This window comes from Ceratotherium simum, chromosome 20, assembly GCF_057802395.1.
Source record: "Ceratotherium simum simum isolate JZ-2026a chromosome 20, ASM5780239v1, whole genome shotgun sequence".
NCBI lineage: Eukaryota > Metazoa > Chordata > Mammalia > Perissodactyla > Rhinocerotidae > Ceratotherium > Ceratotherium simum.
Window position 1 is genome coordinate 40,014,575 of NC_141919.1, and position 27,348 is coordinate 40,041,922.

Sequence of the window (27,348 nt, forward strand, 5' to 3'; positions counted from 1 at the left end):
AAAATGAGGATAATAATAGTACTTGTGTCAGGGGTTGTTTTGAATATTGGGTGAGAGAACGCATGTAAAGAGCTTCAACCGTACCTGCCTGGCACATGGTAAAACTCTCAATAAATCCTGGCTATTAATACCACAGTAGAACCCCAGGCAAGTTACTTCCTCTCTGAGCTCCTATTTTCTCATGTGGGAAATGGAGTTAATAATATCTACCTCAGAGTTATTGTGAAGATCCAATGGGATTAGTTGCTTAAAGTGTTTTGTGGAGTGCTTGGCACATGGGAGCTGTTTCATCCAACGTGGTGTTCTAAATCCTGTGTTTATTCAGTGACTCTCTTACATGTTAGGGTTATAATGGTCAAAAAGCGAGACTAGGTCCCTGCCCTCAAGAGTTTGCATTTCACTGGGGGGTAGAGAGGGGCAGCAGAAATAAGTAAACAATGATCATTTGAGGTTGTGATAAAAGCTATGAAGGATAGAGGGTCACTGTGGGTAGCCGGTGGAGAACTACTTGAGGCGAGGAGGGTAAGCAAGGCTCCAGGGAAGATGTGATGGGTGAGAGAAGTCAACTGTTTGAACAACAAGGGCAAGAATATTTGAGGCTGAGGGGCCTGAGATTTCCCGCCTCAGACGTGGAAAGAGCTTGGCGGTTCACAGAGCAAACTGGAGGTCACTGTGGCTGAAGCTTTCTGACTGGGGGAGGGTTGTGAGACCAAATCGTGTAGTACCTTATGGCCGTGATAACAGATTTTGTTACAAGTGCAGTGGGAAGCTATTGAAAGATTTTCAGCGGGTAAGTTAGAAGTCAACTATATTTTGAATGGGAATTTCATGCATTTTCTGACCTTGGGGCTAGTGTCTTATTTCTCCAGCTGGTGACTTACATACGAGATCCCACCCTGGTCTTTGATTAGAGACAACCTACTTATCACTAAAACTCAAATTCTTTTCCATCGTTCACCTCCCTTGCCTATCCCTTGGTATCAAGGGAGGGAGGAAACACAGATTTTTAGAGCACCTACTGTGTTAAGACCCTCTTGGCTTTCAGGCACACTTCATATTGTTATTCATACTACCTTGTGAGGCAGGGGTCCCCATATTTAACCAGTGAGGGAACAGGCTCCAAGGTAGTAAGTGATGAACCTAAATTTTAGTGGCTAGTGCTGGAGCCAGGATGTACATCCAGGTTTGTGTGTCCCCCGTCCCCAAACTGCACACACTTTTCTCAGGTTGCTCTGTCATCATGATGATAGAGGTATGTAAGACTGTAAGCATGATCAGATTAAAGATGTTTTTCATCTTCATTATAGACAGTTTTAAGGTTTTCAAAAAATGTATGACATTGCTTCACAATACACTATTCATCTTATTCACCTGAACACTTTCAGAGTGGTTCTTCTAACAGTGTGGTGATTATGTTGTTTATGTGATTGTATCCATTCAGGACTGGAATTTAGAGATATTCTCTGTGTTCATCTTGGGCTACATTGATGTATTTAACAGTAGGGAAATTTACTGTCTTCTTGTAAAATTCCTCTGCTCATTTGATCTTAGCTTTCATTAGTACTAAGAATGCAAGTTAAAATAACTAAAATATTCCATTCTACATGAATTTAAAAATTTAGTTTTCATGAAAAATAAGAAATGAGGTTGGTCATTTGCAGCAATCAAGAAAAATGTTGCCATTTTAACTTTTAATCAGTCTACATAATTTTTCAAGAGTAAGAGTTTTTATTTTGGTGTAGAATTTTTCAGGAGTCTATATGGGAAAATTTATAATGGTTATGTTTCTCCTTGAAAATGGAGGAAGTAAGTTTTTAAATAAAGTTAACTGAATCTATTTAGTTACATTACGTTGACTCTTTTCAATATTACTCTTTCCATAAAGCACTGGTAAGATGGCTAACAAAGTAATCTTTTATCATTTCTAAAATTTTCCTAGTTTGTTGCTGTTGACCTTTTGGCACCCGTTAGTGATAGATTTCTATACTTGCATTTCTTTCGGTTTCAGAAAGTCATATCCTCTGTTTCTAAAGAATGTGTTAGTATCTGAATAAAGATTTTCATATTTTGGTAACTTGATTCAAATTACAAAAACATATGTTCTTGTGAAAAAATTAGAAAATAGGAACAAACAAAAATAAAAATCACCCGCAGTTTATATTTTCCAGGCTTTTCTCTGTACATATGTACCCAGACAACCTGGATTTGGATTCCAGCTTGCTATATGACCTTGGAAAAGTTATCTGACTTCTGTGCCTCAGTTTCTTCATCTGTAAGATGAGTTCCTATCTCATAGGGTTATTGTGAGGGTTAAATGAGTTAATAAAGGTAAAGTGCTTAGAATATTGCCTGGCCCCTAGTGGGAACCACATAGTGGGGTTTTATAAAACTTTTTTTTTTTTTTTTTAATAAGCAACAGAAATTTAATGCTCACAGTTCTGGAGGCTGGAAGTCTGAGATCAGGATGCCAGCGTGGTTAGATGAGGGCCCTCTTCCTGGTTCATAGCTGGTGACTTCTCTCTGTGTCCTCACTATGGTAGAAGGGCTAAAAAAACTTTTTATTATGGAAATTTTCAGACATATATTTAAAATAGAATAGTATTATGAACTCCAGTGTACCATTCTAGTATCAACATTTAGACATTCTTGTTTTATCTATCATTCCCTCTTTTTTTTTCCCTTGGAGGGATACTGGAGTATTTTATGGAAAATCCCAAATGTCATATCATTAGACCATAAATACTTCAGTTTGTACCGTGTTAATATTTGCTGAGAAGCAAATTGTTTTAGAGAACCAGTGCACAAAATTGAGTCATTTTCAAGGGGAGGAAATACAAATAAAATACCTACAAAATACATTCTGTGGTCTTTCACTAAGTTTTAGTTAACTGAATAGTATTTGAAGTAAGATTATGAATCTGGAGGTTTTAGCTATTCTGATTAGACATTTATTGGTCAGTAAGATCTTTAAAATGATTGGGCATCAGTTTCATTATAAATTCCCTGTAAAGCTTATTTTGCATCAACATAAAATATTTATTTAAAAAATGTACTGAGTAATTTGAGTTTCCTTTTGGTGGAGCAAAAATATTTATAAATTGTAATATTGGAAAAAATCCTCAATAAAGGAGCTTTTTTTTTTTTAGGAATCCAATATGACTTTTATTGACCTCTGTTGATTTTACCTTATTTTAATGGTTCTGTTGTTCCTGCCTATCAATTCTGTGGACAATGAAATGCTCTTGTAGGAAAAAGAAAAGGTCCCTATGCTAACATAAAAAAGCCAAGGAACAAGGCAGCCTCCACCGTATTTTTGCTATCTAAATCGCACATGCACCTCATTATAAAGGAGCTAATTTGAAGACTTCTTTGAAGACTTAAATTGGATACTGTAAAAATTCTAGAGATAAATAAGTGTTTAGATTTTTAAAAATAACTTTTTCATCTATATTCTTTTATATATTTAGCATATAAATACATACACATGACACTTTTTTTAAAAGAAAGATTTTTCAAGAATAACTGGAGACAATATTGTAACAAATCAGACATTATTGAAGTTGATGGCTTTGTTTCTTACTTTAATGCCTGGTTCTCCTGGACAGCAATCAGTTCTAACTTGGAATTTCCTGCCTTTGATCTTATTTTAGACTCCCATTTCAAAATCTATGAGTAAGTAGCATGTGATATAACTTGGATGGAACTAAATTGTAAAGGCAGGAATTTGATTGCAATTTGATGTATTTTAGCAAATTGCAACCGGTGAGATCATCAGAACTCATAGTCACCTTAATTTGCTCAGCTCTTGAATTATAGATCTTAAAATTCCTGGGACATGATGCAGTAATGTAGAATGTGCTGGTCATGCCTCATGTTACCCATGGTCCGGGGAAACACTGAGTCGGAAGTCAAGAACTGCCAGGATGATTTGCCTTTTTGGCAAGTTGCTTAACCTCTCTAACATTCAGTTTCTTCATTTCTCCAGTGACAAAAACTATGGAAGGGAGGTGATCTCAGATTCGTTATTTTATTAAGGAAGTACTAGCTACTGCAACAAAGAGACCCCAAAATGCAGCGGTTCAAACAAAGTAGAAGTTTCTTTCTTTCTCATGTAATAATTGGAATACCAGGTATGCAGTTTTGCCCCAAGCTATCATTTAGGGATCTGGGTTCCTTCCATCTTGTTTTTCAGCAGTGTCTTAGAGGCATTGTCTTCACGCACATGATTGAATCTGAGTTGTTTTTAGTTGGGAGAAAGTGGGGGAAGCAGGCTCCAGCCTGGAAATGACATGTCCCGTTTGCTTAAATACCACTGGAGAAAACTTGATCACACATGTGGTCATACCTAACCATACTTGAGGCTAGGAAATGTAATTAAGCTGGTCCAGCTACAGTTCTATTAATGTAGAAGGAGAGCACAGATATTGAAGGACAGTTAGCAGTCTCTGCCACACCTATGCAGTTTCTGCTTTCTCTGATTATAATAGTGACCACGTGGCTCTGTCATCCCACTTAGTTGCCCTCTACCTTGGCCTGATTTTGAAATTATTGGCTAACATAAAAGTGTTTTCTACTCTAAGCTTAATTGAACGATGACTTAGTGGTCTCTTTGAGAATGTAATGATTAAAAATTATTTTCTTACACTTGTTCTTTAGCATTAAAAACTTTTGATTGTGATTTCCCCATGACCTTTCCATTTTTATGAATCATATGGTTAGGAGGGCTCTAATTGTTTTGTCCTATTAATTTGAGAATACAGGTGGCTGTTGATTTTGAAGCTTTTTTTTTTTTTTTTAATAATTTTTATTTATTTATTTTCCCCCAAAGCCCCAGTAGATAGTTGTATGTCATAGCTGCACATCCTTCTAGTTTCTGTATGTAGGACACGGCCTCAGCATGGCCAGGGAAGTGGTGCATCGGTACGTGCCTGGGATCCGAACCCGGGTTGCCAGCAGCGGAGCGCGTGCACCCAACCGCTAAGCCACGGGGTCGGCCCATGATTTTGAAGCTTTTGAAGCAAGAGCTGAGGCTAAGCTTGGGTTTCTAGCAGGTGTCAGGATTTAATACAGGGTAATTAAACAGAACCCAGTTGCCAGATCATGGCAGATAGATTGAGAGGATACTTAGGGACTGAGAGGCGGTAGGTGAGAAGCTAATCAGGCAGAAGAACAAGGAATATGTAAATATTGGACAGCAGAGCAAGATGGGTGACTGAAAAGTATAGGTAGTTCTTTTTTTTTCTTTTTTAAGGGGCAGGGGCAAAGCATCTAGGAGAATCTGGAATGTACCCCTGAGCCACAGTCTTGATAAACTTATAAGATCAGCTCAAATTTATTGATGGTGCCCATCAGCTTTACTATAAGCCATTCAAAAAAAGTAATAAAAAAATTTGTCAAAATGTGTTTAAAATCCTCACGCTGATGTTCTATAGCTTAATTTGTGGGAGGAAGAAACTAAATAAATGCATAACTGAGAATTGGAATAGTTGATAAAGTGTTAGAAAGAAAAGAAGTCCTAGCTTTTGTGTCTCTGAAAGATAGGGTCCCATTAATGTGAATGCACTATATATTTTTATCAGTCTGCTGATGACGTTGCTCATGTAAACTAGCTTCAAGAATGTAGTCTACAACCCTGACTTTACCTACATTGCAGACCTGAGCCTTTCCTATACAGAAATTTGATAGCCAAGAGTTCTCAAAGTCAAGTCTTTCTCTTGAAAGACTTTCTCATACACCCCCCACCTTACCCCCCCACCCCCCACAACTACCCTGCATAATCCCTCTGCTGGGTTCCCATACCACTTGTGAATATAAGTAGATAGATTTTTGTCTTGTTTTTTAGATTGTGCCCTTCATTTGAAGTTTGACACTAAACACTTTTGTGTGGTATATGGTTGTATATTTAAGTATCCTAGAGAAACCATAGAGAAAGTAAAAAACCTAAGGTGCTTTATCTATCTGCTGCTCCTTTATTACCTCTAGAATACAATTGATAGATTTATTTTCTTGGAAGTATTCTCATGGAGCTGAAACACCTTGGCAGATAAGATGGTAACTACTTAAGTTAAACAAATGCTTTGATTTTACTTTGAACTTAAAGACCTCGTTAAAAATTCTCTCTCTGATTTAGATTTAGACAGACAAAACAGGCACAATGACAAGTTGAAGATAAATCCTTTAAAATCAAACACTCTTGTCACATGTGGTTTATGGACCATATTGTGACTGGTTTCCTTTTAGGAAAGAATGCCATGCTAAGAAGTAATATATAAATTGTTTTCTTTAATGTATAAAATACTCAAGGGAAGTTGAGATTAAAAATAAAGTAGGACACATGCTACACTGCCAGTGCTAAAGCAAACACATGTACTCTTCCTTGAAATTTCCGAAGAGAATAGAATGTTTTGATACCTTAAAAAGCCAAATGGTTGTGATTAACCTTGAAAGATAAGTCTCCAGCAGATGGAAGACACTTGCAATTTGTAGCCCAAGGATGGCAAATCAAGGATTATAGCAGGGGCCGGCCCCATGGCTTAGTGGTTAAGTGTATGCGCTCCGCTGCTGGCGGCCCGAGTTTGGATCCTGGGCACGCGCCGACGCACTGCTTCTCCGGCCATGCTGAGGCCGCGTCCCATGTACAGCAACTAGAAGGATGTGCAGCTATGACATAGGACTATTTACTGGGGCTTTGGGGGGAAAAAATAAATAAATAAATAAATAAAATTAAAGGATTATATCAAATCATGTTGCAGCTTGGATAGTGGTTTTGAGAATGGTTAATGGCCATTTGTTAGGAAAGAGTTACTATAGATTTAAAAAAAAATGTATTCCTTCTCTAAAGTGTCCCATTGAAATAAGGGCTGTGCTTTGTAAGCTTAGGTATTTGTCATCTATACTTAGGTAATTTTGATAAAAACAGTACTCTTACACTCCATTGGCCTACCTCCTGGAGACAAAGCCATCTCTCTGGGTGGTCCGTCTCCTTCACTGCCATAATAAGCTATTTGCCTAACCTGCTGCTCATCTGGTCCCCAAAGCATTTTGGAATTCCAGTAGTGTGGGCCTGAATCGGAGAGTAGAACCCCGCATTTTCTTCTGTTTATCTCTATCACTGTTAACATTTGGGTAAGTCTGTTCTGTGATACGTCGATAACCATCTGCTTCTCTGGACATTCTAAAGTCTACTTTCTATTGAGTTAGATTAGACCATGAGAAAACTCTGTACTTGGACCCCATTAGCTGAGGCTCTTTTGCTGAATTATGTGTTATGTTATACCCATGGCTTTAACCAGGGTTTGTTTAAAAAAGAAGTAATATAAAATTTCCTTTTGCTTATGTTATTGAGAATATTGCTTATTATAACACTGTATTCCATCTATAAAGACTAATGTGAGAAATTTCCTTCAGAGTTTAGGGACACAAAACAGTTTATTTTCTTTGATAAAGGATACTTTTCCATCTTTTGGCTATTAAAAGATGTATAATTTACCTTATTTATGTATTTATTTGTGCCTAAAAGCACAGGGCCGAATTTGAGTGGCATTTGTAGCAATTGTATCAATACATTTCATAAATTAATTTAAAAAATAGTCATCATGTAAACCAGGAGTCAGCAAACTATAGCCCACCTGCCTCCTGTTTTTGTAAATAAAGTTTTATCAGAGCACAGCCATGGTCATTTTTTTATATACTGTCTGTGGCTGCTTTCACGCCACAATGGTAGACTTGAGTAGTTTCTGTCTGACTCTTTACAGAAAAATATTTCCAATTGTAGTGTAAATATTCACATGATGGTTTGGGTCAGACCAAATGCAATAGTACTGAAGGAATGTAAAGCAAGGTGATTACTATAAGATGTGGCTACTTGGGAAAGGCTTAACAGAGAAGATGTGCTGTGAAAAGAATTTCATCTTTAAATAGTGGGAACATATAGAGAAGGGCATTTTATGTGGGAAAGAACAGTATAAGTAAAATCCCTTAGGAATGAGCAGATTTTGAGTACGTGGGACTATTTTGAAAACCGTTTTAGCCAAATTAGAATTAGACAGCAGTGAAAATGAAGTTGAATGGGTAAGACTGTTGATGGCGGGCTCAAAAGCTAGGAATCAGAATTTGCATTTAATCTGACGGGCTATTGAAAACCCACTATGAATTCTTCATGGGGAAATGATGTGATGGAAATAGCATTTTAGGACAGTTAATGTGACAGCAATGTGTGGGATGAACTCAAGCATGGAGAACCTCAAGACACTGAAGTAAGCCTAGCGTGAGGAACTAAGATGATGAGTATAGAAATGGAGAGGATAGGTAGGCTCTGAGATGCTGGAAAGAATGCAGCCGACTTGGTGACTGACTGGATTTAGAGAATGGTGGTGAAGGAAATTGTGAGAGGAGAACTGGGAAAAGATGAACTGAAATGCAAACAGTTTTTATGAGAGAAAATATGTGTGTTGTTTTTGACATCTCCCGTTTCTGGTGTTTTAGAGCCTTAGAGAGTAGGGAAGTGTTTGGAGATATGGACAAGATGGAGGCTCTGGGACAGTTAACATGAAAGGAAGAGAGCACTGGGCAGAGAGGCTTGGGAGGGCCTTCTGCAAGGAAGATGGAGCTTGCCGCAGAGTGGACAGGGGAATAGGAGGAGTCCGTAGAGCAGTGTTTCCCAGTGTGTATCCCAGGAAAGACTGGTTGTATAGACTGTTAACAGATATTTCTAGAGACAAGGGTGCCATGACCAAATAAATTTGGTAAACTCTGGGTTAAGCGAAGTTAATCAAACTCCTTGTTATAGAACCTCTCAGATTCTTTAATGATATGGACCATATTTCTATCTCCAACTAAGATCTGTCTCTCCAATGATAGATTCACATATCCAACTTTCTACCTGACATTTCCACTTGGATATCTATTAGACATGTAAAACTTACCTGTCCAAAATGGAATTCCTGGTCTTCCCCCACAAAACTTGTTTCCCGATTTCAGTTGATGGCAACTCTATCTTTTCCTTTTAGTAAAAAATGCCATGTAAGTAATATATAAATTATTTTGTTTAATGTGTAAAATGCCCAAAGGAATTGAGATTAAAAATAAAGTTGCTCAGATCAAAAACCTTGGAGTCATCCTTGACTCCTTTCTTTCTCCTGTTTCTCATCCAATTCATTAGCAACCACACTGGCTCTACCTTCAGATCTATCCAGCATCTGGTCTCTTCTTACCTCAAGTGATTCTCTTCAACTCTTATCACTTTTTTCTCTAGTAGTTTCCCCTTTCACTCAGGATAAATGCATCAGTCCTTCCAGTGGCCTGCTAGGCCTTTTATGATGTGGCTTCTCATTGACTCTCTGATTTACTGTTCTCTTCCTCCTTCACTCTGCTCCTGATTTATCTCTTTGCTCTTTTTCGAACAAGTCTTAAGCGCTTTATTAGCTTAGGGCTTTTGTACTCACTGTTTCCTGTTCCTGTGGTGCTCTTCCCCTAGATATCTGTATGACTAACTTTCACATGCCACCCTCTCTAGAAGAGACCCTGACCACGATGTTTAAAATAGAAAATGTGTCCTTCCTCCATTTCTCATCCTCTTTGCTCTGTGTTACTTTCTTTTTTTCCATAGCACTTATCATCTTCTAACATACTATTTATTTATTTATTTTTGTGAGGAAGATCAGCCCTGAGCTGACATCCGTGCTAATCCTCCCCTTTTTGCTGAGGAAGACCGGCGCTGAGCTAACATCTATTGCCAATTCTCCTCCTTTTTTTTCCCCCAAAGTCCCAGTAGATAGTTGTATGTCATAGTTGCACATCCTTCTAGTTGCTGTATGTGGGACGCAGCCTCAGCATGGCCGGAGAAGCGGTGCCTCGGTGTGTGCCCGGGATCTGAACCCGGGCCGCCAGTAGCGGAGCGCGTGCACTTAACCGCTAAACCACGGGGCCAGCCCCAACATATTATATTTTGTGTGTTATTCGGTTTTTTATTTACTGTCTATCTTTTCCTACTAGACTATAAGCTTCATGAGTGTAGGGACTTTTGTCTGTTTTGTTCACTGATGTAACCCAAGCACCTAGAACAGTGCCTGACACACAATAGCCACCTAATAAGTGTTTGTAAAATGAGGGACTGAGTCTTCAAGATGGCCATGTATGTCCCCACAAAATCCTTTTTTTCCTCCCATGGAGATCTCTTTATCCTGGGTTTCCCAAGGACACATTTTGGGAAATTCTGTCATGTTCTCTTATGGAATTCAACAGAGAAGAAAGTTCCAAGAAAGATGAAATTGACACAACTGGGAAGTTGAAGAAATTTTGACCTGCTTACGCTAGTGAGTAGATTTAGATAGGAGATATAGTTTGCAGTCTTGGAACAGGTTGTTTCAGTGCTGTGAAATGTCAAATGCAAGGGAGTAAAGTTGGACTTAGATGTTGAAGAACAAAGCTAGGATAAATTATCCGTTCAGGGAGATTAGCTTTGGAAGAAAAGGAGGAAAGTTGTTAGAAAGAGCTACAGATTCAACACAAGGTGCCTCCACTTTTGAGGTTAGGAGACCTTGGTTTTGTTGCCTATTATTTTTATAAGGTAACCTAGAGTACTGTATTGACATAAAATTTTTTTTTTTTGTATTGTAATAAATAAGTGACCTAAAGCATCCTATTTTTCAAAGTAGTGTAATTTGATGGATTCAGTGCTGCATGGGAATTGGATAAATTTGAATCGTTAGCAAATCCTCTTGTTAGTTGTGTGCCTTCAATTTACCACCAGCCCTCCTCTATCCTTTTTGCGTGCTTTTTTTTTTTTTTTGAGAGCCCAGTAAGATTGAGAGGTGTGATGTAAATATTAAAAGTTGGTGCTAATTGCTTGCTTGTTCCTCTTTTAGGAGGGCAGCACTCTGTGTTGATGTGTGAGTTTCTAGGTCATCTCTATACTTCCTGAAAAGGCTCACCTAGGCTTTACACTTGTCACTAGCAGTTGGATTAGTGCTTAAAAGAAAGCTTGTACCAAAGTGAGGCATAGTTTAAGCAATTTTGTAAAGTTTGATTCTTTCTCCCCTGGAAGTTTTGATCCATGAAAGAATTAATTTCTATTTCAAACGTGTGGTTGAACTTTTAAAATCATGTTATTTAGGCTTGAACTGTTGGATTTCTTTTTGGTTTCTATAGTGTGAATTCATCTGTTTCAGGAATTAGCTCTGATGGGAAAAACTAAGAGCTGTTGGGTATTTTTAGTTTATTTATCAATCATGGCATTTAAGGCCTGAAGTGGTTAACAGGGAAGGGTATGCCAAGGATTACTCTGCAAAGCCCTGTGCTTTATTTCCCTTGTTTTTGGAATGAATAACATTCATGTTATTTGAGGAATAATTGGTTTGAACTCCTTTTCCGGACTAACAATGTTCTTTTGTTTTGGTTGCAGAATATGCGTACATACATGTAAGAGAAGCAAAAATGTCAGATGATATCAGGAAAAGGTTTGAATTTCCAAATTCTCTTATCCAATCACAGGTAATTTTATTTATTTATTTTTGCTTCATGGTAACAAATGAACCTTTTTGGTGAATTGTTAATTGAACTTTATATTTTTAACATTAGATATTTTATTCTTCTATATATAGAGAGATATATAATTTTTTTTTTTTTTGGTGAGGAAGATCGGCCCTGAGCTAACATCTGCCAATCCTCCTCTTTTTGCTGAGGAAGACTGGCTGTGGGCTAACATCCGTGCCCATCTTCCTCCACTTTATATGGGACGCTGCCACAGCATGGCTTGCCAAGCAGTGCGTCGGTTTGTGCCAGGGATCCGAACTGGTGAACCCCGGGCTGCCGCAGCGGAGCGCACGCACTTAACCACTTGCGCTACCGGGCTGGCCCCTAGAGATATATTATTTTATTAAACAACTTTTATATGAGTTAATTTGAAATTTTATATTTGACCTTGGAAAGTAAATATTGAAATTGGCCAATCTCAGCTTCTATTTATATCATACTTTTCTTCTTAGAGATAATAAAACCTTGATTAACTGGGAGGCCCCTAAATATGTATTTTTTTTTTGGCCTGTAATTAATTATTGGGAACAGAAATAAATGGTTATACATCTACAGACTATGAGAGATTAATATTTAAAATATTTAATATTAAAATATTTAAATCTGTACAACTATTAAGAATAATAGATTTTTATAATAATGACATTCAATAAGTAAAATATCCTGGATTAAAAAATTTGGACTTTATACTAACTCAGGCAGGAGATTGTGATAATTTATTTTACAGGACTTTTCAATTATTAGAGTTAAAACAAAGGTGGTTTTCTGGCTAGCCTTCAGTTAACTAGAAGCATTCTGGTTAATCAAGGTATCATAATAGTTTACTGTCTTTTCTTGTGAGAGTGAAGCTAAGGGACCAGCAGAAGCCTGCCTGAAGACTTAACAACCTACAGCGTCGGGGATACTTTCAGCAGTTAACTTCGGAGATGCCTGCTGTGGGAATTGACTTAGCTGGGTAGTGGGGAACCCTTCCATGAGGAGTAGAACACTCCTTATGCAAGATTCCCTTCTACCTGACTGGGTTGGAGTCATATCCTGTGCAGCACAGGTCCTTACCATGAAGAAGAAGATGAAGGCTTGGAGGATGCTGTCCACAATTTTTATTTTTCTGTGCCTGGAATCCCTTCATTAGCATCAATAATCAAGAAATGCCTGTGTGTTACTATTAAATTAAATGAAAAGTGTATATGTATTGTTTACTGTAGGATGTCAGTTGCAACTATTCTGTTATGGAGAACTTAGCAATATAGGCTGATTTATCCTTGGATTTTGTATTTTAAAATAAATTTGGCTATATTCTCTGATTTTTAGAAGGATAAATTGAAAGGTAAATAGGAGAAATTGAACCTGGTGGGCAGTGGGGGATGTCTATTATTCAGCTTATTTTCTTTTAGTCTTTTTTCTAAATATGAAAGGTAGTTTCTTTGTCCTTGTTGTGTTTCATATTGATTTTATTAGGTTCTTGCAATTGTGCCCTGTTCTCTGTGAATACGTCTTGTTGTTTTGTAACCGCTGCTCAATGTTAGCACCATATTTCATTGATTCACACACATTTTTTCACATTTTAACATCTTTGAAATTGGGCTGCATCTGGTAATTGATGACAGCAGTTATTATACAATTGGTATTGCCTACACAATTGTGAACTAGGCCATGATTTTCCAGATGAGTCTCAAAGAGCTCTGTCGTTAATATAAAATCAAATTCTAAATTATAACAAGCATTATATAACATACAGTAATTGGCCACCTTTTTTTCTTTTTCAATAGTATTGTAAAATAAGGGCACATCTTGCAGTCGATGGCCAGTTAGATTCAATGAAATATGGTATATTTTGTAAACAGGAACCCAAACTATTCACTGGCCCTTAATTCTTGTTACTGTCCCTCTAACTAGGAGGTAAGAGACAGTTGAACTAATCGTAACATTCATGTAAATGAGTGAATTGTATTGCAAAACTGAGACTATCCAGCATTGAGGTCTTAAATCACTTCCAATGTGTGAAATACAAAAAGAAACAAAGAAGTGGGTGCTGTGTTTTTATTTGAGCTTTTCTAGAGACTTTGCAAGACTGATGGGTATTCACAGCTATATCATGCATTGGTCCCAAGTGCAGGATCAATAGTTGTAACATTGCAGTTTTTCCTAACCCGTACACAGAATGGCTGTCCTTGTTGCTAGCCTGTGGCTCTAAGATAGCAGTGCTGGGTAGTGCTGAAAAACTAAGAGAATGAGGTGGAGGTGGCAGGAGGGAATGATATTTATGTATTTATGTAATGAAGAGTTCTGTAAGAGTCTTAGATTTAATTTTGGGCTTTTTGACCGAAGCAGGATATGGGAAAATTTTAGAGGTTTGTAAGATGGAAAACTTATTAAAGGGCTAAAACTTATGGGAAAATAATAAAGAAATTAAATCACAGAGCCCAGACGAAAGAGAATGGTCATGGTGGGGGGAGACTTATTGGTTCAGATCTCTGTGGGCCGTAGTCATAAAGATGGGGATGCATTTTCTCCATCTTCATTGTGGGCATGATTAATGGATTAAGCAATCTCAAGTTATCTTCTAATTCTAAGTGACAGCAATTTGAATTGAAAATCTGACAGTTTTCTTAACATCTATGAGCTGTAGTTTGCTCATTGAAATAAAAGTTGGGATAAAAATACTTACCTTGAGGATTATGAAGATTAAAAATTATGTATGTGGAGTGCCTAATTCAGTGCCTTCTACGTAGCACATACTCAGTGAATGGGTTTTTTTTTTTTGAATGGGAATTTTCTTAATTACCAATTGACTGTCTGGCATACTCATATCAACTAGTATTGATTTTAGTTACCTTCAAACGCACTATTTGGAGAGAACTAACTTCTGAGGGAATATATTCATTAATTTTGTTTGTTTTTTAGGCTGTGGGTCATCTTATTGCTGCAGTCCTAAAGGAAAATGGTTTTTCAGAAAAGATCCACCAGTCCACAAACCAGGTGTGTATTTAACTTTGTGCTTTAGTTCTATTCAGATGTTGCTACCAGCTGGGTCACATATACACTTCTTTTGTTTCCCTTACTTCAGGTCACTGTAGAAATGATTTTGAGCTGTGACAAGTTCATTGCCTTTTTTCTTGGTTTACCATGTTTTCTTTCAAATTCTTTTAAATTTTAAAATTGGTTACAACACACTCCAGGAATGAGCTACGGAGGGGGCTAAGCGGATTATTCTTATGACTATTAATGAAAAATAACATGGGTGAAAGGAGGGTAGGCATGCTTTAGAGAAGGTTGATAGGGCTACCTCTCGGGGAATATTTATATTTAATAGCGGAAGTGAATATAGTGGCTCTGTTTGGGTGTAGGAGATTTCTCATGCTTTAGGTAGCCCCAAATGTGAGTTCTAAGTTCGAAAGGTCATGCACTGACAGTTGGAGCCGGAGGAAAAATTTTGAACCGTGTGTAGGGCAGGTGAATGCTAAGAGTTGAAGCAGTGCCGGCTTACTGAGATGGATCCCACTTGGGTTTTGGTTGACCAATGTTGTATATTTTGACATGCTGGTTGGAAACTCTACTTAAGTAGGTGCTCTAATGTAAACCCTATGGAGAACATAGGTGATGGAAATAAGATTTTTTTTTTTCTCCAGAAATAAATTGATTTTTTTCCTCTCTCATTCCTTTTGATTAGCTGCTCCAAGTTACATTTCTTTACAGCTTCTGCTGACATGTTGAAGTAAGTGTAGGGGCATGCTTCACTAATTGGCATTTATCTGGTATTTGTATGTAGTTATATAAATTAGGTTTTCTGAGAACCCTGATCTTAATCCTGCCTATAATCATGTTATGTACTCTAAGAAGATTTAGTGGTTTTACTTAAACTGTTAGGATTTATTGAATATCAAATTCCTGTAACTGAATGTTTCCTCTTCTATTAATAAATGAATGCTTACTTCCATGAGGACATAGTATTACCTGAGGCAACAGTTTATTTGTTCATTTGTTTTGTTTTTCTGGCTTAGTAATGGAGTAATGACATTTAGAACTCTTTGATATTGTCCACACAGGTGAATAAAATTTCCTTCTGAATAAAGGAAATGGAATATAAATATTCTTTTCCTGCAGTGACTATTAACTGATTGAAAAGGCTCTCAGAGCCAGCTACAGTGGGAAAGGGGGCACAATAAGATGTGGATTGTCATTCTTTTAGTTATTGATGGGAGCTGGGGATCTTAATTTTTTTCTCTGAAATTATGTATTTCCCTAATAAATTATGTCAGTAGGAAGGAAAGATAGCTTCATTATGTGTTCTTTAAAAAAAACCCCAAACCAAAAAACCCCCCAAAACCATGTGTAAATCTAAATGAACTTAACCCACAATACATTCGAATATAGGTTTATCATTAGTAGTGAACCTTTTTGGGTGGGGTGGGGGTCATGGGCTCCTGAAAGTTATGAAAGCTGGACCTCTGCTTTTATAGGATTTTTCAAAATAAAGAACTTATATTTACTTATGTGCCCTTCCAGTGCTTTTCTATCAAAATGACAGACTGACAGCATGAGGGGAAAAAAGTCACAGTCTCTTTCCTGGGCAAACCAGTTTTTCTCAGCTTTTGTTGGTAGCCGTGGAACCAGCATCTTGCTGGTAGCCTGTCTTCTCTCTCTTCCCTCTGGGCCACATAAGACTTCAGTAAATTGGGGCAGGGACATTGTGGGTGGTGGTGGGGTGCATGTAGGTCACAGAGATTGGTGGTAGGAGAGCAGGAACATTTTCTGAAAATGTAATTGTCATTTAGGGTTTGAAACATATGTATGATTTGGAGTTCAACTTAGACGAACTGATAGGCTGATATTTTTGGTGTCTGGTTATATGGCTTGGTTAGAGCACTGCTAGAGCCAAGTCTAAGTTTTGATCCCCTGGTAGTTTTGCTGTGTTGCTGCAACTCAGGTCATACCTCTGTCTGCAGGCAGCCTTGTTCTGCAGCAAAGATACCAGGTGAGAGAGAGAGTTGCTATATCAGAACACATCATTCATTATCTTTCTTAGAAAACTGACTTTAGTTTATTCTACTAATGGAGTGAAAACAGCATCATCTTTGTACGGGAAAGCTAGCCAACTGTGAACGAATTACACTTTGATGCATGGCTGGGGCTGTATATGCGTTTGCTGCTTATCGGAAGTGTCTTTTAATCACCGGGTTTGATTTCAGACTCCTGCTCTGAACTTGCTGTGGGAGAAGTGTTGCAGTGACAACGTAGTGGTTCGGACAGCCTGCTGTGAGAGTCTGGTGGCACTTGTTGCTCAGGACCACGCGGAGTTTAGCTATGTTCTCAATGGGATACTCAACCTGATTCCATCCACCAGGTACTCTTTCCTTCATGTTTGGTCAGTTAACAATTAAATTTTTAGAAAAAAATTCACTAATTTGCCATTAAGGGTCAACATTCACCCTACTTGCCAGTTGTTTTTCTTTCCCTTAAAATGTCATGCAGTTGATACTTCATACGTTGTGACAACATGCTAATTTAAACTATAGTTTTGGAATTTATGGTGATTTGCTGTACTTAAGTTTTGGGGCTCTGCTTAAATTTGTCATTGCTTTTTTTAATGAAGAAAATAGCTAAGTAGTTTATAATTCACAATTGCAGTGCAAATTCCTGACTTATTTTAAGAAAGAAGGTTGCCCGTAAGTGATGCTATTTCCACGATGGTAAAGTTTATACACTGTACTGGCAATACTTGGTCAGCCTGTGGCATTAGTATATGTATTAGAAAGTAATAGCACTAATTTCTTTAAAAGTATTTTGTGATTTATTCATGTCTTCCTCCGATTATTCCAAGTAAATAATGTTTTGTTCTTTGAATTTGTTTGGTATGACCGTATTTATTCTGCTCATAGGCTGAGGATAATGGAATCACAAGGGATTAAAAGGACATACTCTATTCTGAGATGGTCAAACAGGACATGTGAACCATCCCATGGAAGTGAACATTTCTTGTAAAATACTTCCTGAAAAGGAGATGCCACTCTGTGCTTCAAGAAATGGTCTTGATCCATACGCCCTCAATTTTGCCTACTTTAAATCCTTTGGGCTTCTGCCCCCTTCTCCCAACTCTCACCCAGTTCCTGCCTCCTTCTTGGTGGGGTTACTTGTTCTCCCAAAGTTTTTTACTCACTTTTTTTGTTGTATCATCTGAGCTGAATACTTAATCTTTTTTTTTTTTTTTGCCTTCACTGGAGAAGGAATACAGCTGTGACTATCCATCTGTGGAAGATACCTTCCTAGGCTTGAAGACTGTTAGGTTAAATAACCTCTGGCCTTTTAACCTTTCTTCACAGATCTTATTTTGTCCCCTCAGATCATCTCATTGTGTCTTTTGGAACCTTGATTTTTCTTTATATTCTGCTTTGTATTCAGTTATAAGTCCAAACCTTCAGCATGGTATATATGCCCTTCCCACAATAGCTCTAGCCTTCTGTTCAACCTTCGTGTCCTGCTGTGAACCCATATACAACTGTTCCCTATTGCAGAGCCTGTGCATGTGCTCTGTATCTGCATGGAATGTTCCTTCCCCTTCTCTTTATGACAGCATCTTCTTCATCCTTTAAGGCTCAGCTTAGACGTCACCTTTCCTGCCTAGACACTTCCCTCTTCTCAGCTGGCCTACTTGCTCTTGCACAGTATTTTTTTTTACCTGTATTTTTGTATCTAGCACACTCTTCAACAGTTAGTAGATGACCAAATATTTCTGAATAAGTAAGGGTTAGATCATATTTGAAAACATTCATTTTCTGTTTTTCTTTGCGTGCACGTTTGTGTACACACACACACACACAAATACCTTTAGAAGGATCCTGTTGTATACCCATAAAAAAAGTAGTTTGGAGGAGGCTTTTCAAAAGTTAAGTTTAATGTGTGCCTCTTTTTCATACTTATTGGTTGACTTGAAGCAAGCCACCTGGAGTTTGCCTTACACTTTTTGTCAAATGCAGGCAATGGTATTTGTTTCCCTCTAAATAGTTTTCAAATGCCTTAAAATTCACAAATCTAAAATCTACTTACATTGTGTAGCTGTACAATTTATATTCAAAAGTAAGATTGTCAGTAGCTAAGGGGGCCAGGGTAATGTCTCTGGCTATGTAAGGGATAATTAGAGCAGGTTAGATTATATCTTTAATTCCAGAAGATCATATTAGAAAATTATGCTGGTGTGGGATATCCTTCACACATCAGTATACATCCATCATCACTATTGTAAACTGAAAAGCATAAGCTTTACTGATAGTGAATCAGCATGTCATCTGTATATTATAATTTGCCAGTAACCTTAGATGTTTTTAAAACTTAAAAATATACTTTTTTGAATAGGCAATACATTCCCATAGTAAGAAAAAAAAAAGTTCAAAAAAAAATTCAAAATGGTATAGGAGGCAAAGTCTCTGTCCTACTCCTGTATCTCAGTTTTTCTCCTCAAAGGCAAAACTTTTGCTGGGTCTTATTATCTTTTAAGAATGTTGTATGCACATATAACTGAAAATTTGTGTATATATTTTTCATTTTTTAAAAAACAGAATTAGTAGCCTACTATATATAGTATTCTTTATTTTGCATTTTTTAGTGAAAAATGTATCTTGAAAATTATTGTATAGCATACATCAATGCTTTTTAATTCTTTTCCAGCTGCAAAATATTCCATTGCACGAATGTGCCATGATTTACCAATTATCTATTGATTTCAATTATTTGTAACTTCAGACAGTGCTTCAATGAATAATCTTACATATATAAGTGACCATTAGTTTTCAGGTCTTTAGAAGTGTGGTAAAATATAGAAGAAAGCCTTGAATTTTTTTTTTTTGGTGAGGAAGATTTACCCTGAGCTAACAGCTGTTGCCAATCTTCCTCTCTCTTTTTTTTTTTACTTGAGGAAGATTAGCCCTGTGCTAACATCTGTGCCAGCCTTCCTCCATTTTGTATGTGGGTTGTCGCCACAGCATGGCTGTCGAGTGGTGTAGGTCCTTGACTGGGATCCAAACCCATGAACCCTGGGCTGCTGAAGCGGAGTGCGCTGAACCTAACCACTACACCGTACAGGGCTGGCCCCAAGCCTTGAATTTTATAGTAAGCAAATATAGGAATTTTAACAATTGAAGGATAATGAGGAAAGATTGATTGATTGATTGTGAGGAAGATCAGCCCTGAGCTAACATCCATGCCAATCCTCCTCTTTTTGCCGAGGAAGACTGGCCCTGGGCTAACATGCCTGCCCATCTTCCTCCACTTTATATGGGACGCTGCCACAGTATGGCTTGACAAGCCGTGCTGACAAGCCGTGCATCGGTGTGCTCCCATGATCCAAACCCCAGGCTGCCTGCAGCGGAGTGTAGGCACTTAACCGCCACCAGGCCAGCCCCGGGAGGGAAGATTTTTTTAGAAGTTTCTTATCTGAGAATGTTCATATTATCTAAATTGTTAGCAATAGGGAGATGTAGATCGAGTAGATCCTATAGCTAACCATTTTAATTTTTGAATCAATTTGATCATGAAATGTGGTATATAAGTGCTCAGTTTTCTTTATTGCCAGTAGAGGTGATAATTATTTGTGTATCAGAAAACAAAATTTTCTTCTTTTGCTTTATTTCAAGTAGCAGAGCTTTGTGGTTTGTAGTGATTACAAAGACTATACTTTGCATTGTTTATGTCTTAAAAAAAGCAAAATAAGAATCAAATTTAAGAAATTAAATTACATTTAATTAAAAGCAGGAGACTCAAACAGCCTCCTCCTCCAAACGCTGCTCAGGGAATTTTCTGAGGCAGAAAACCATCTTTATCTTTGGGATCTAAAAGCAGGATTGACTTCGTCATTTTCCTGTGCTTCTTGTCTGAAGCATTTGGGTCTTTATTTCTAGTATTTAAATTTCTACTTGTCTCTAGATTTCTCGTCTTAAAATAGAGGCTTACCAGAATCTAGAGGCACCTTGTGAATGGAGCCACACAATGATTGGCCATCTTTGATCTAGAAAAATAATTCTCAAACTTGATGTTTTTATTTTGGCTACCTACTAGTCTAGCATCCTTTAGGAATAGAGAGAGAGGGAGAGGGGAGAGGGAAAAGGGCAGAAGGAGGGAGGGAGGGAGAGAGATTGAGAGAGAGAGATTGAGATTTAGACAGTGTAGCTTCTGGAGCTTTCTCAGCATTGCAGCAAGTGTTGAAAGCTGCAAGGAAAGATGGGAGGAAAAGTCAGTGAGGTGGTCTCTCTCAGCCTTATAACCTGTAAGGACAGGTTGGTTCTTTGCAAGTCTAGTCTATAAAATTCCTTTGGAATATGTATGGAAAGGCCCCCCACCCCAAACCCAACCCACCACTGGAGAAACATTGGTCTAGAGCTTGCTACATTGTATAGTCTAACCTTGAAAAAGACTTGACATTTGCAAAACTCTGGTTGTCTAAACTTCAGGGAGTGGCTGGGAAAGTGTCTGGCTCTGTTTGAGGCGCTATTTCCTTCAAAGGAATAGTTTGATGTCCAAGAGTGTTCTCAGTTCAAAGCTGAGGCAACATGAAACAATTGTAAACTAGTTTTTATAGCTTCTGTAAACAAAGAAATGGATTTAAGAGGCCCAAAATGTTCTTTTAATCAGTAAGGAAATTTGAAAAAAAAAAAGTTATTCCCTAGGGAGGGTGAAGGAAAGAAGGGGACCACAAAGGAAACACAGTAAGGAAATCATTATCACCAGTTAAATGTGAATTTTGAAATTAACCAAAGCTGAAATTAAAGCAAATGATACATAGTAGCATGTACTTTTCTTGTCCTTTAAGGAACTGCTTGTTTTACGTTTAGATTGATTTTGGTTTTGCTTGTTTGTTTTTATTTTTACGTTGAATTCATCCTGAGACAAAGATTCCCAGAGCAAAGAGTTTCCCTGTTTTTCTTTCCTTAGATTTCTTCCCCTAACTGCGCTAGCTTCTAGAAAGCTCATGCAGACATTGTTATAGTTGCCTAGTAACGGGATTTTGAATAAAAACCGTACTCTCCTGTGGAACCAGGTATTCAGTTTTCCATATTGAGATGTCATGACAGGCTGTAATTTCAGTTCAACTGCTTCCCCAACCCCCCCCTTTAAAAAAATGTGTTTGTTAGGGAGGTTGTGCTCTAAATAAACTAGACTAGCACTTGATTTGTGTGCCTTTTGTGCTCCCAAACAGGCAACGGATCTGCAATTTATGTATTTGGGGGAAAATAAAGTATATTAAGATGTGAGAGATTAAAGTCTATTTTCTGAGATTCCTCAAGTCTACTTTTTAATGAAATCTTGCACAGGTTATTAAAAATGCTCATAGTGGGTTCTGACTAAAGCTGTTGGACTCAGTAAGTCTTTGATCATGGATTGATGAAGATCCATTTTGGTTAAAAATGATTCTGAGAAGTATCTGGAGTTAAGATTTAGGGTAATCTAGTGAGAAAATTCTTTTCTCTCAGGGTCTTTTCTTTTATTGATGTTTCTGTTCCATGGGAAACTTAATTGCTTTGTTATCATGTGGAAAATGGCTAGTAACCCAGGAGGTACTGTATTCATGTCTTCTATTATTGAAGATGTTCTCTACTTTTTAGCTTCTTTTTCTTTATTTTATTTGGCAGGAGAACCACCAAAGAAAGATGCCTTTATGAGGTTTCCTCCAAAGTTTAGGAAAGACAGCCTTAGCATGCTTTCTTCTGCAGCTGGGGTGTCAGAGTATTTTGCATGAATTTGAGATGGTTTCAGGGTTTATATCTACATTGGTATTATTGCTCATTTAACTCTTATCTGCAAGTGACAGAATTACTAGACTATGTCTGTTTGGCCATCTTGTCTTTTAAGTATTCCTTTAAGCCTTTTAGCTTGTTTCCAGATGTTCTCGTTTCTTTTTTTCCAACACGTTTTCCTTTTCTAAAATCCCAGAATCTCTTTCAACTTGCAGCTCCAAACCAGAAAAGTGATTCCAGCCACTTTTCTTGTCTAGGACATTCTGCCCTATTTCTTCTTAAGTTAGTTATCTGGTTGAAGGCTTTGTTTGTCACAAAATCTTCCATTGTAAGTGTCATGTGTTTATGCTAAGATGTTTCTAGGTGATTTAAGAAAAGTGACTACTGAACACTTGTTACTTTTATAGTGGGAAAATGCTTCAGAAGAAATAAAGCTATTTTCTGGTACTTAGAAGACGAGCGCGCAGAACTTTCTCGGGCAAAAGCTCAGTAGCATTACATCTCTGAGATTTTTTTAAAGAAGCATTACTTTTGTCATTTATTCAAGCATGGGTTCCCCAGAATGGTTTTTTAAATTTCTTCCCTCTTTTCCTGGCTTTCTTTACGTCTCCCTCTCTCTCTCTCTTTTCTCATATGATTTTATAACAAATTTAGAAAATGATTTGATCATTAATCTAGTGTTTAACATTCTCTTATTTGCTGGTGACTTACTGTGCTTAAGGCTGACTAATTATCCTTTCCATTTAAAAAGGGACTCGGCCACATTTGTAACATTGGTTCCCATGATACCTGGAGATGTCCCCTTTTGGGATGTTTTTGTCATTCTCTTCAACCCAAAATCTGGTTATTCTCATCCCTGTTCAAAAAATTAATATGGGTGCTTTCTTGTACTTCATATTTGGAATATTTCAAAAAGCAAAGAACCATGCATTATTTGTCGTCTTTTGAGGAGGAGACTGAGCATACATGGGCAGTGTTTAATGTTGTAATCAAATAAACCCCAAACAAAGGAAACCTGATACATGTTATTCATGTGCACAATAGTAATTGTGCTATATTTACCTAGTGAAAAGCAATTTTTTGGCATGATTTTAACTAGTGTAGGTCGTACACCTTGACCGAAATTTTTTCCTTTTCCTTTTTTTTATGGAATATTCAGCATCGTTATTGACCCACGCTCCCTCTCATGATGATATCTGTGTCTTGGTTCTTATACCCAGTGGAAGTTGAGGTTCCTTTTTGCATTGTCTCTTAGAGCTCAAGCCTGAAGTTCCCTTTGCTCTCTCTTAAGAGGCTTCTTGAGTCTTTTCCACTTTTCCTGGCACCCACTCAAGGAAGGATTTGTTCCAGCTGATCTTTACTGAAGGGCTTTTGGCAGCAGGTTCCTGAGTACGTTAGGATTCTTTGGGCTACGGAAACCCGCTGAAACTAGTTTGAGCATTAAAGGGTGATTTTTATTTTTTTGATAGAGGGGTGTCCCAAGGGACCCAGGAACAGGGATGCACCTGGGCCTCAGAAACAAATTGGATACTGGCTGTGTTGTTTCTCTCTTGCTACAGACTGACTTTCTCTGTTTCCTAGTCCACAGGGCACCACCTGCTCCTGGGCTAACATCTCTTATGTATGAGAGACAGCCAGACTGAGGTTGGAATTTCTTGGCCATAATTACAGATTTCCAAGGGCGGGACTCAGCATGTGTGAGATGTTCACTCCTGGACCAATGAACTGATCTGCCAGGGACTGTGTATTAGTTTTCTAGGATTGCTGTAACAATCGCCACAAACGTGGTAGCTTAAAACAACAGGAATTTATTATTTCACAATTCTGGAGGCCAGAAGTCTAAAACCACGGTGTTAGCAGGATTGGTTCCGTCTGGAGGCTGGGCGAATCCATTCTGTGCCTCTCTCCTAGCTTCTGGTGGCCACCGCCAACCCTAGGTGTTCCTTGGTTTGTGGTTGCATAATTCCAATCTCTGCCTCTGTCTTTTCATGACCTTCTTCTCTGTATGTCTCTGTGTCTCAAATCTCCCTCTCCTTTCTCTTAATGAGGATAATAGTCATTGGTCTTAAGGCCCAACCAGGATGATCTCATCTTGAGATCCTTAAAATTATATCTGCAAGGACCTTATTTCCAAATAAAGTCACACTCACAGGTACCAGGGGTTAGAACTTAGATATAGCTTGTGGGGGACGTAGTTTAACTCTCTACAGGCTGTGTCTTCATTGTGTGAGTGTATGTATGCTAGGATCCCTTATAGGGTAACCATATGAACGGTAATTCCCAAAACAGAGGAGACTGGGACACTATTCCTAAAGAATCTTCTGCACTGGGATTGTACTTGGGGGAAAGCCATGACTTTGGAAATAGGTATCTCTCAGCCTCTCGTCTCAGCTCTAGCTTTGAAACACAGTTGTGCTTAAGTATAAGTGACTGATGTTAGATCTGTGTTGCTCTGACAGGGATAGAGGGAGGAGAGATTGAGTAGTTGGAGAGTTATTGTCAAAGGTAACATAATTGTTTAACTGTGATGGCAAGATGCCACCATGTTTTCTATCATCATCATCATTGTCGTCGTCATTATCATCATCATCATCATCATCCTCTGGGATATTTTTTTGAAACTATAAATTCTCTCTCCAAACAGCAGTAATGATAGAAGCAACCTCTGCCTTGGTTGCCAGGGGAAGGGAGGTAAAGGAAGGAAACTAGCTTGGAGTGTGATACAAAAAAATAACCAAGATAATTTTGGAAAAAATAGGTGTTACAAAGAGCACCTCTTCGTATGACTTTTAAAACTTTTTATGGAGAATTCTAAAAGTAAGTAGAATAGTGTTATGAACCCTCATATTCCTGTCACTCAGCCCAACAACTGTTAATCCAGGGCCAGTGCTGCTCCGTCCATAAACCTGTCCACTTCCATCCTGCCCATATTCTTTTGGAGCAAATCCCAGACATTGTGTAATGTCTTCTGTAGATATTTAAGTATATACCTCTTTAAAAAGCCCAAGAGTAATGTCGTTATTACACCTGGATATACGTGTGTGTGTGTGTGTATCATTTTTTTAAATGTCCAGTCAGTGTTCAGATTTCTCATGGCCTCATAATTTTTTTTTTTTTTAATAATTTGAATGATCATCCAAATAAGAAGTGATTGTTAGGTCTTTTACATCTCCTTTAATCTATAGGATCTCCCCCTCACATCTATCTGTCTCTCTCTCTGTCTCTCTCTTTCTCTCTATCTTACAGTTTGTTGAAGAAACTTGGTTGCTGTGATTCCCACAGTATGGATTTTGCTGATTGCATCTCCATGGTGTGCTTTAACGTATTTCTCTGTATTTCATATAAATTGAAAGTTTTTTCTGATATTTGATGAGATTCAGGTTCAATTTTTGTTGTTATTGGGCGTGGGTGTTGGGGGAGAGAAGATTTCTTCATAGGTGGTAATGTGTTCTTCCGTAGGAGGGACATAATATCTGATTGTTTTGTTTTTTGGTGATGTTAGCTGTTGATGCTCAGTGGGTGGATCCATTAATTCATTAGGAGTTTCAAACTGGTGACATTCTAATTCTATCATTTTTTCTTCACTTGTTAACCTGAAATACTGCTATAAAGAGAACCTTCCCTATATCTACTGTTTGGTTACCCAGTAGTATAGTTTGTATAAGAAAGGCAGGATGTATACCTGATTCTTTCTCTTTATTTACTAAACTTAAAAATAATCAGGGCCGGCCCCGTGGCTTAGCGGTTAAGTGCGCGCGCTCCGCTGTTGTTGGCCCGGGTTCGGATCCCCGGCGCGCACCGACGCACCGCTTCTCTGGCCATGCTGAGGCCACGTCCCACATACAGCAGCTAGAAGGATGTCCAGCTGTGACATGCAATTATCTACTGGGGCTTTGGGGGGAAAATAAATAAATAAAAATCTTAAAAAAAAAAAAATCAGGTTTTTCTCTTTTTTTAGCATCCTTCAGTGTTGACCAATTAGATTTTATTTTGTAAAGAATTATAATGAGTTCATGGATTTAAATGTAATTGATGTCTTTCAGTCTTCTTCCTTCTTTTTTTTAAATCATTTTTTGAGACTTTATTATCTTTTCACTATTTTTGAGTCTGTTTTGGACCCACTTTTTAGAAGCAGCTAGAGAGAGAGAGAAGTTTAAGTAAAGTTTCAAAAGTCTTATTGCTATTTAATGATTTTCATATATAACAAATGAATTCAGAGGGAGGAGAGTGAAAGAAAATAGCATCTTCCAAAGGGGATTTCTTGCAGATGCTCTGATATTAAGTCACAGGAAACATCTAATATTCCTAAAACTCTCTTAGGAGTTAATTTGCGGTGTGGTGAATTTAGCTGCATGGTGGGCAGTCTTCAACACAGTAGTTAAATCTCTATTTACCATGCTGAATATTCATCTTTTACTTTACTTATTCTATCAGGAGTCTTAAGTTGGTTTTAATGTAACTACATGGATTAAGATGTATTAAAAAAAAAAGCTCCAACAAAAAACACCTGCCTCCCTTCCCCCAACAGGGTTATTTCCTTGCTTGATAATATAAAGATTATATTAATTTTATCTTCCCAGTGTTTACAATTCCCTCATTTCCTAAATGTACAATCCCCGAAATGAGAGGCCTGTAACCACAACTAGTAATACCATTCATATTAGTTTATTTAGTAATAAAATAAATATCAAATTTCAATAATAAAGATATCAGATATTTTAAATATGTGCATATTTAAAATCATGTAATTATAGAACTAGAAATTACCTTCAGAGGTCACCTCTGGGGCCAAGCAAGACAAAGACAGCTGTCTTCTATCCATCTATCCATCTATTAATTAAACATATTTCTTGAATATCTCCTTATACCTGTGCTAGGTGCTGTGATATCATGGTGAAGAAAGCACACATTGCACTCATGATGCTTTTGGTTTAGAGGGAGAGATTGCCATAATCATAGTTGCACAATTATGTATTAAACTACGTTCAGACAAAGTCCACTGTGCTGGGAATGCCTTTAATCTGGGGGTTTGACCTCATCATGGAGGTCAAGGAAGGCTTTCCTGATGAAGTAACGCCTAAGATGATACTGA

At 37.8% G+C, this 27,348-nt stretch overlaps 1 protein-coding gene across 2 annotated transcripts in view; it reads left to right on the top strand.

The window, feature by feature from the left end:
- The window catches only part of FOCAD (focadhesin), a 291,760-nt gene that overhangs the window by 17,399 nt on the left and 247,013 nt on the right, over nucleotides 1–27,348 (top strand). Inside the window, exons 1-4 of one of the 2 annotated variants that reach the window (XM_087444678.1) lie at nucleotides 3,548–4,130; nucleotides 11,402–11,490; nucleotides 14,437–14,511; nucleotides 16,722–16,876. In XM_087444678.1, the coding sequence (XP_087300804.1) occupies nucleotides 4,070–4,130; nucleotides 11,402–11,490; nucleotides 14,437–14,511; nucleotides 16,722–16,876 (380 nt within the window). In that variant the 5' untranslated portion in view covers nucleotides 3,548–4,069. Of the gene's footprint in view, nucleotides 1–3,547; nucleotides 4,131–11,401; nucleotides 11,491–14,436; nucleotides 14,512–16,721; nucleotides 16,877–27,348 lie in introns of those variants that run through there. The other variant, XM_014792384.2, reaches the window with a different exon arrangement.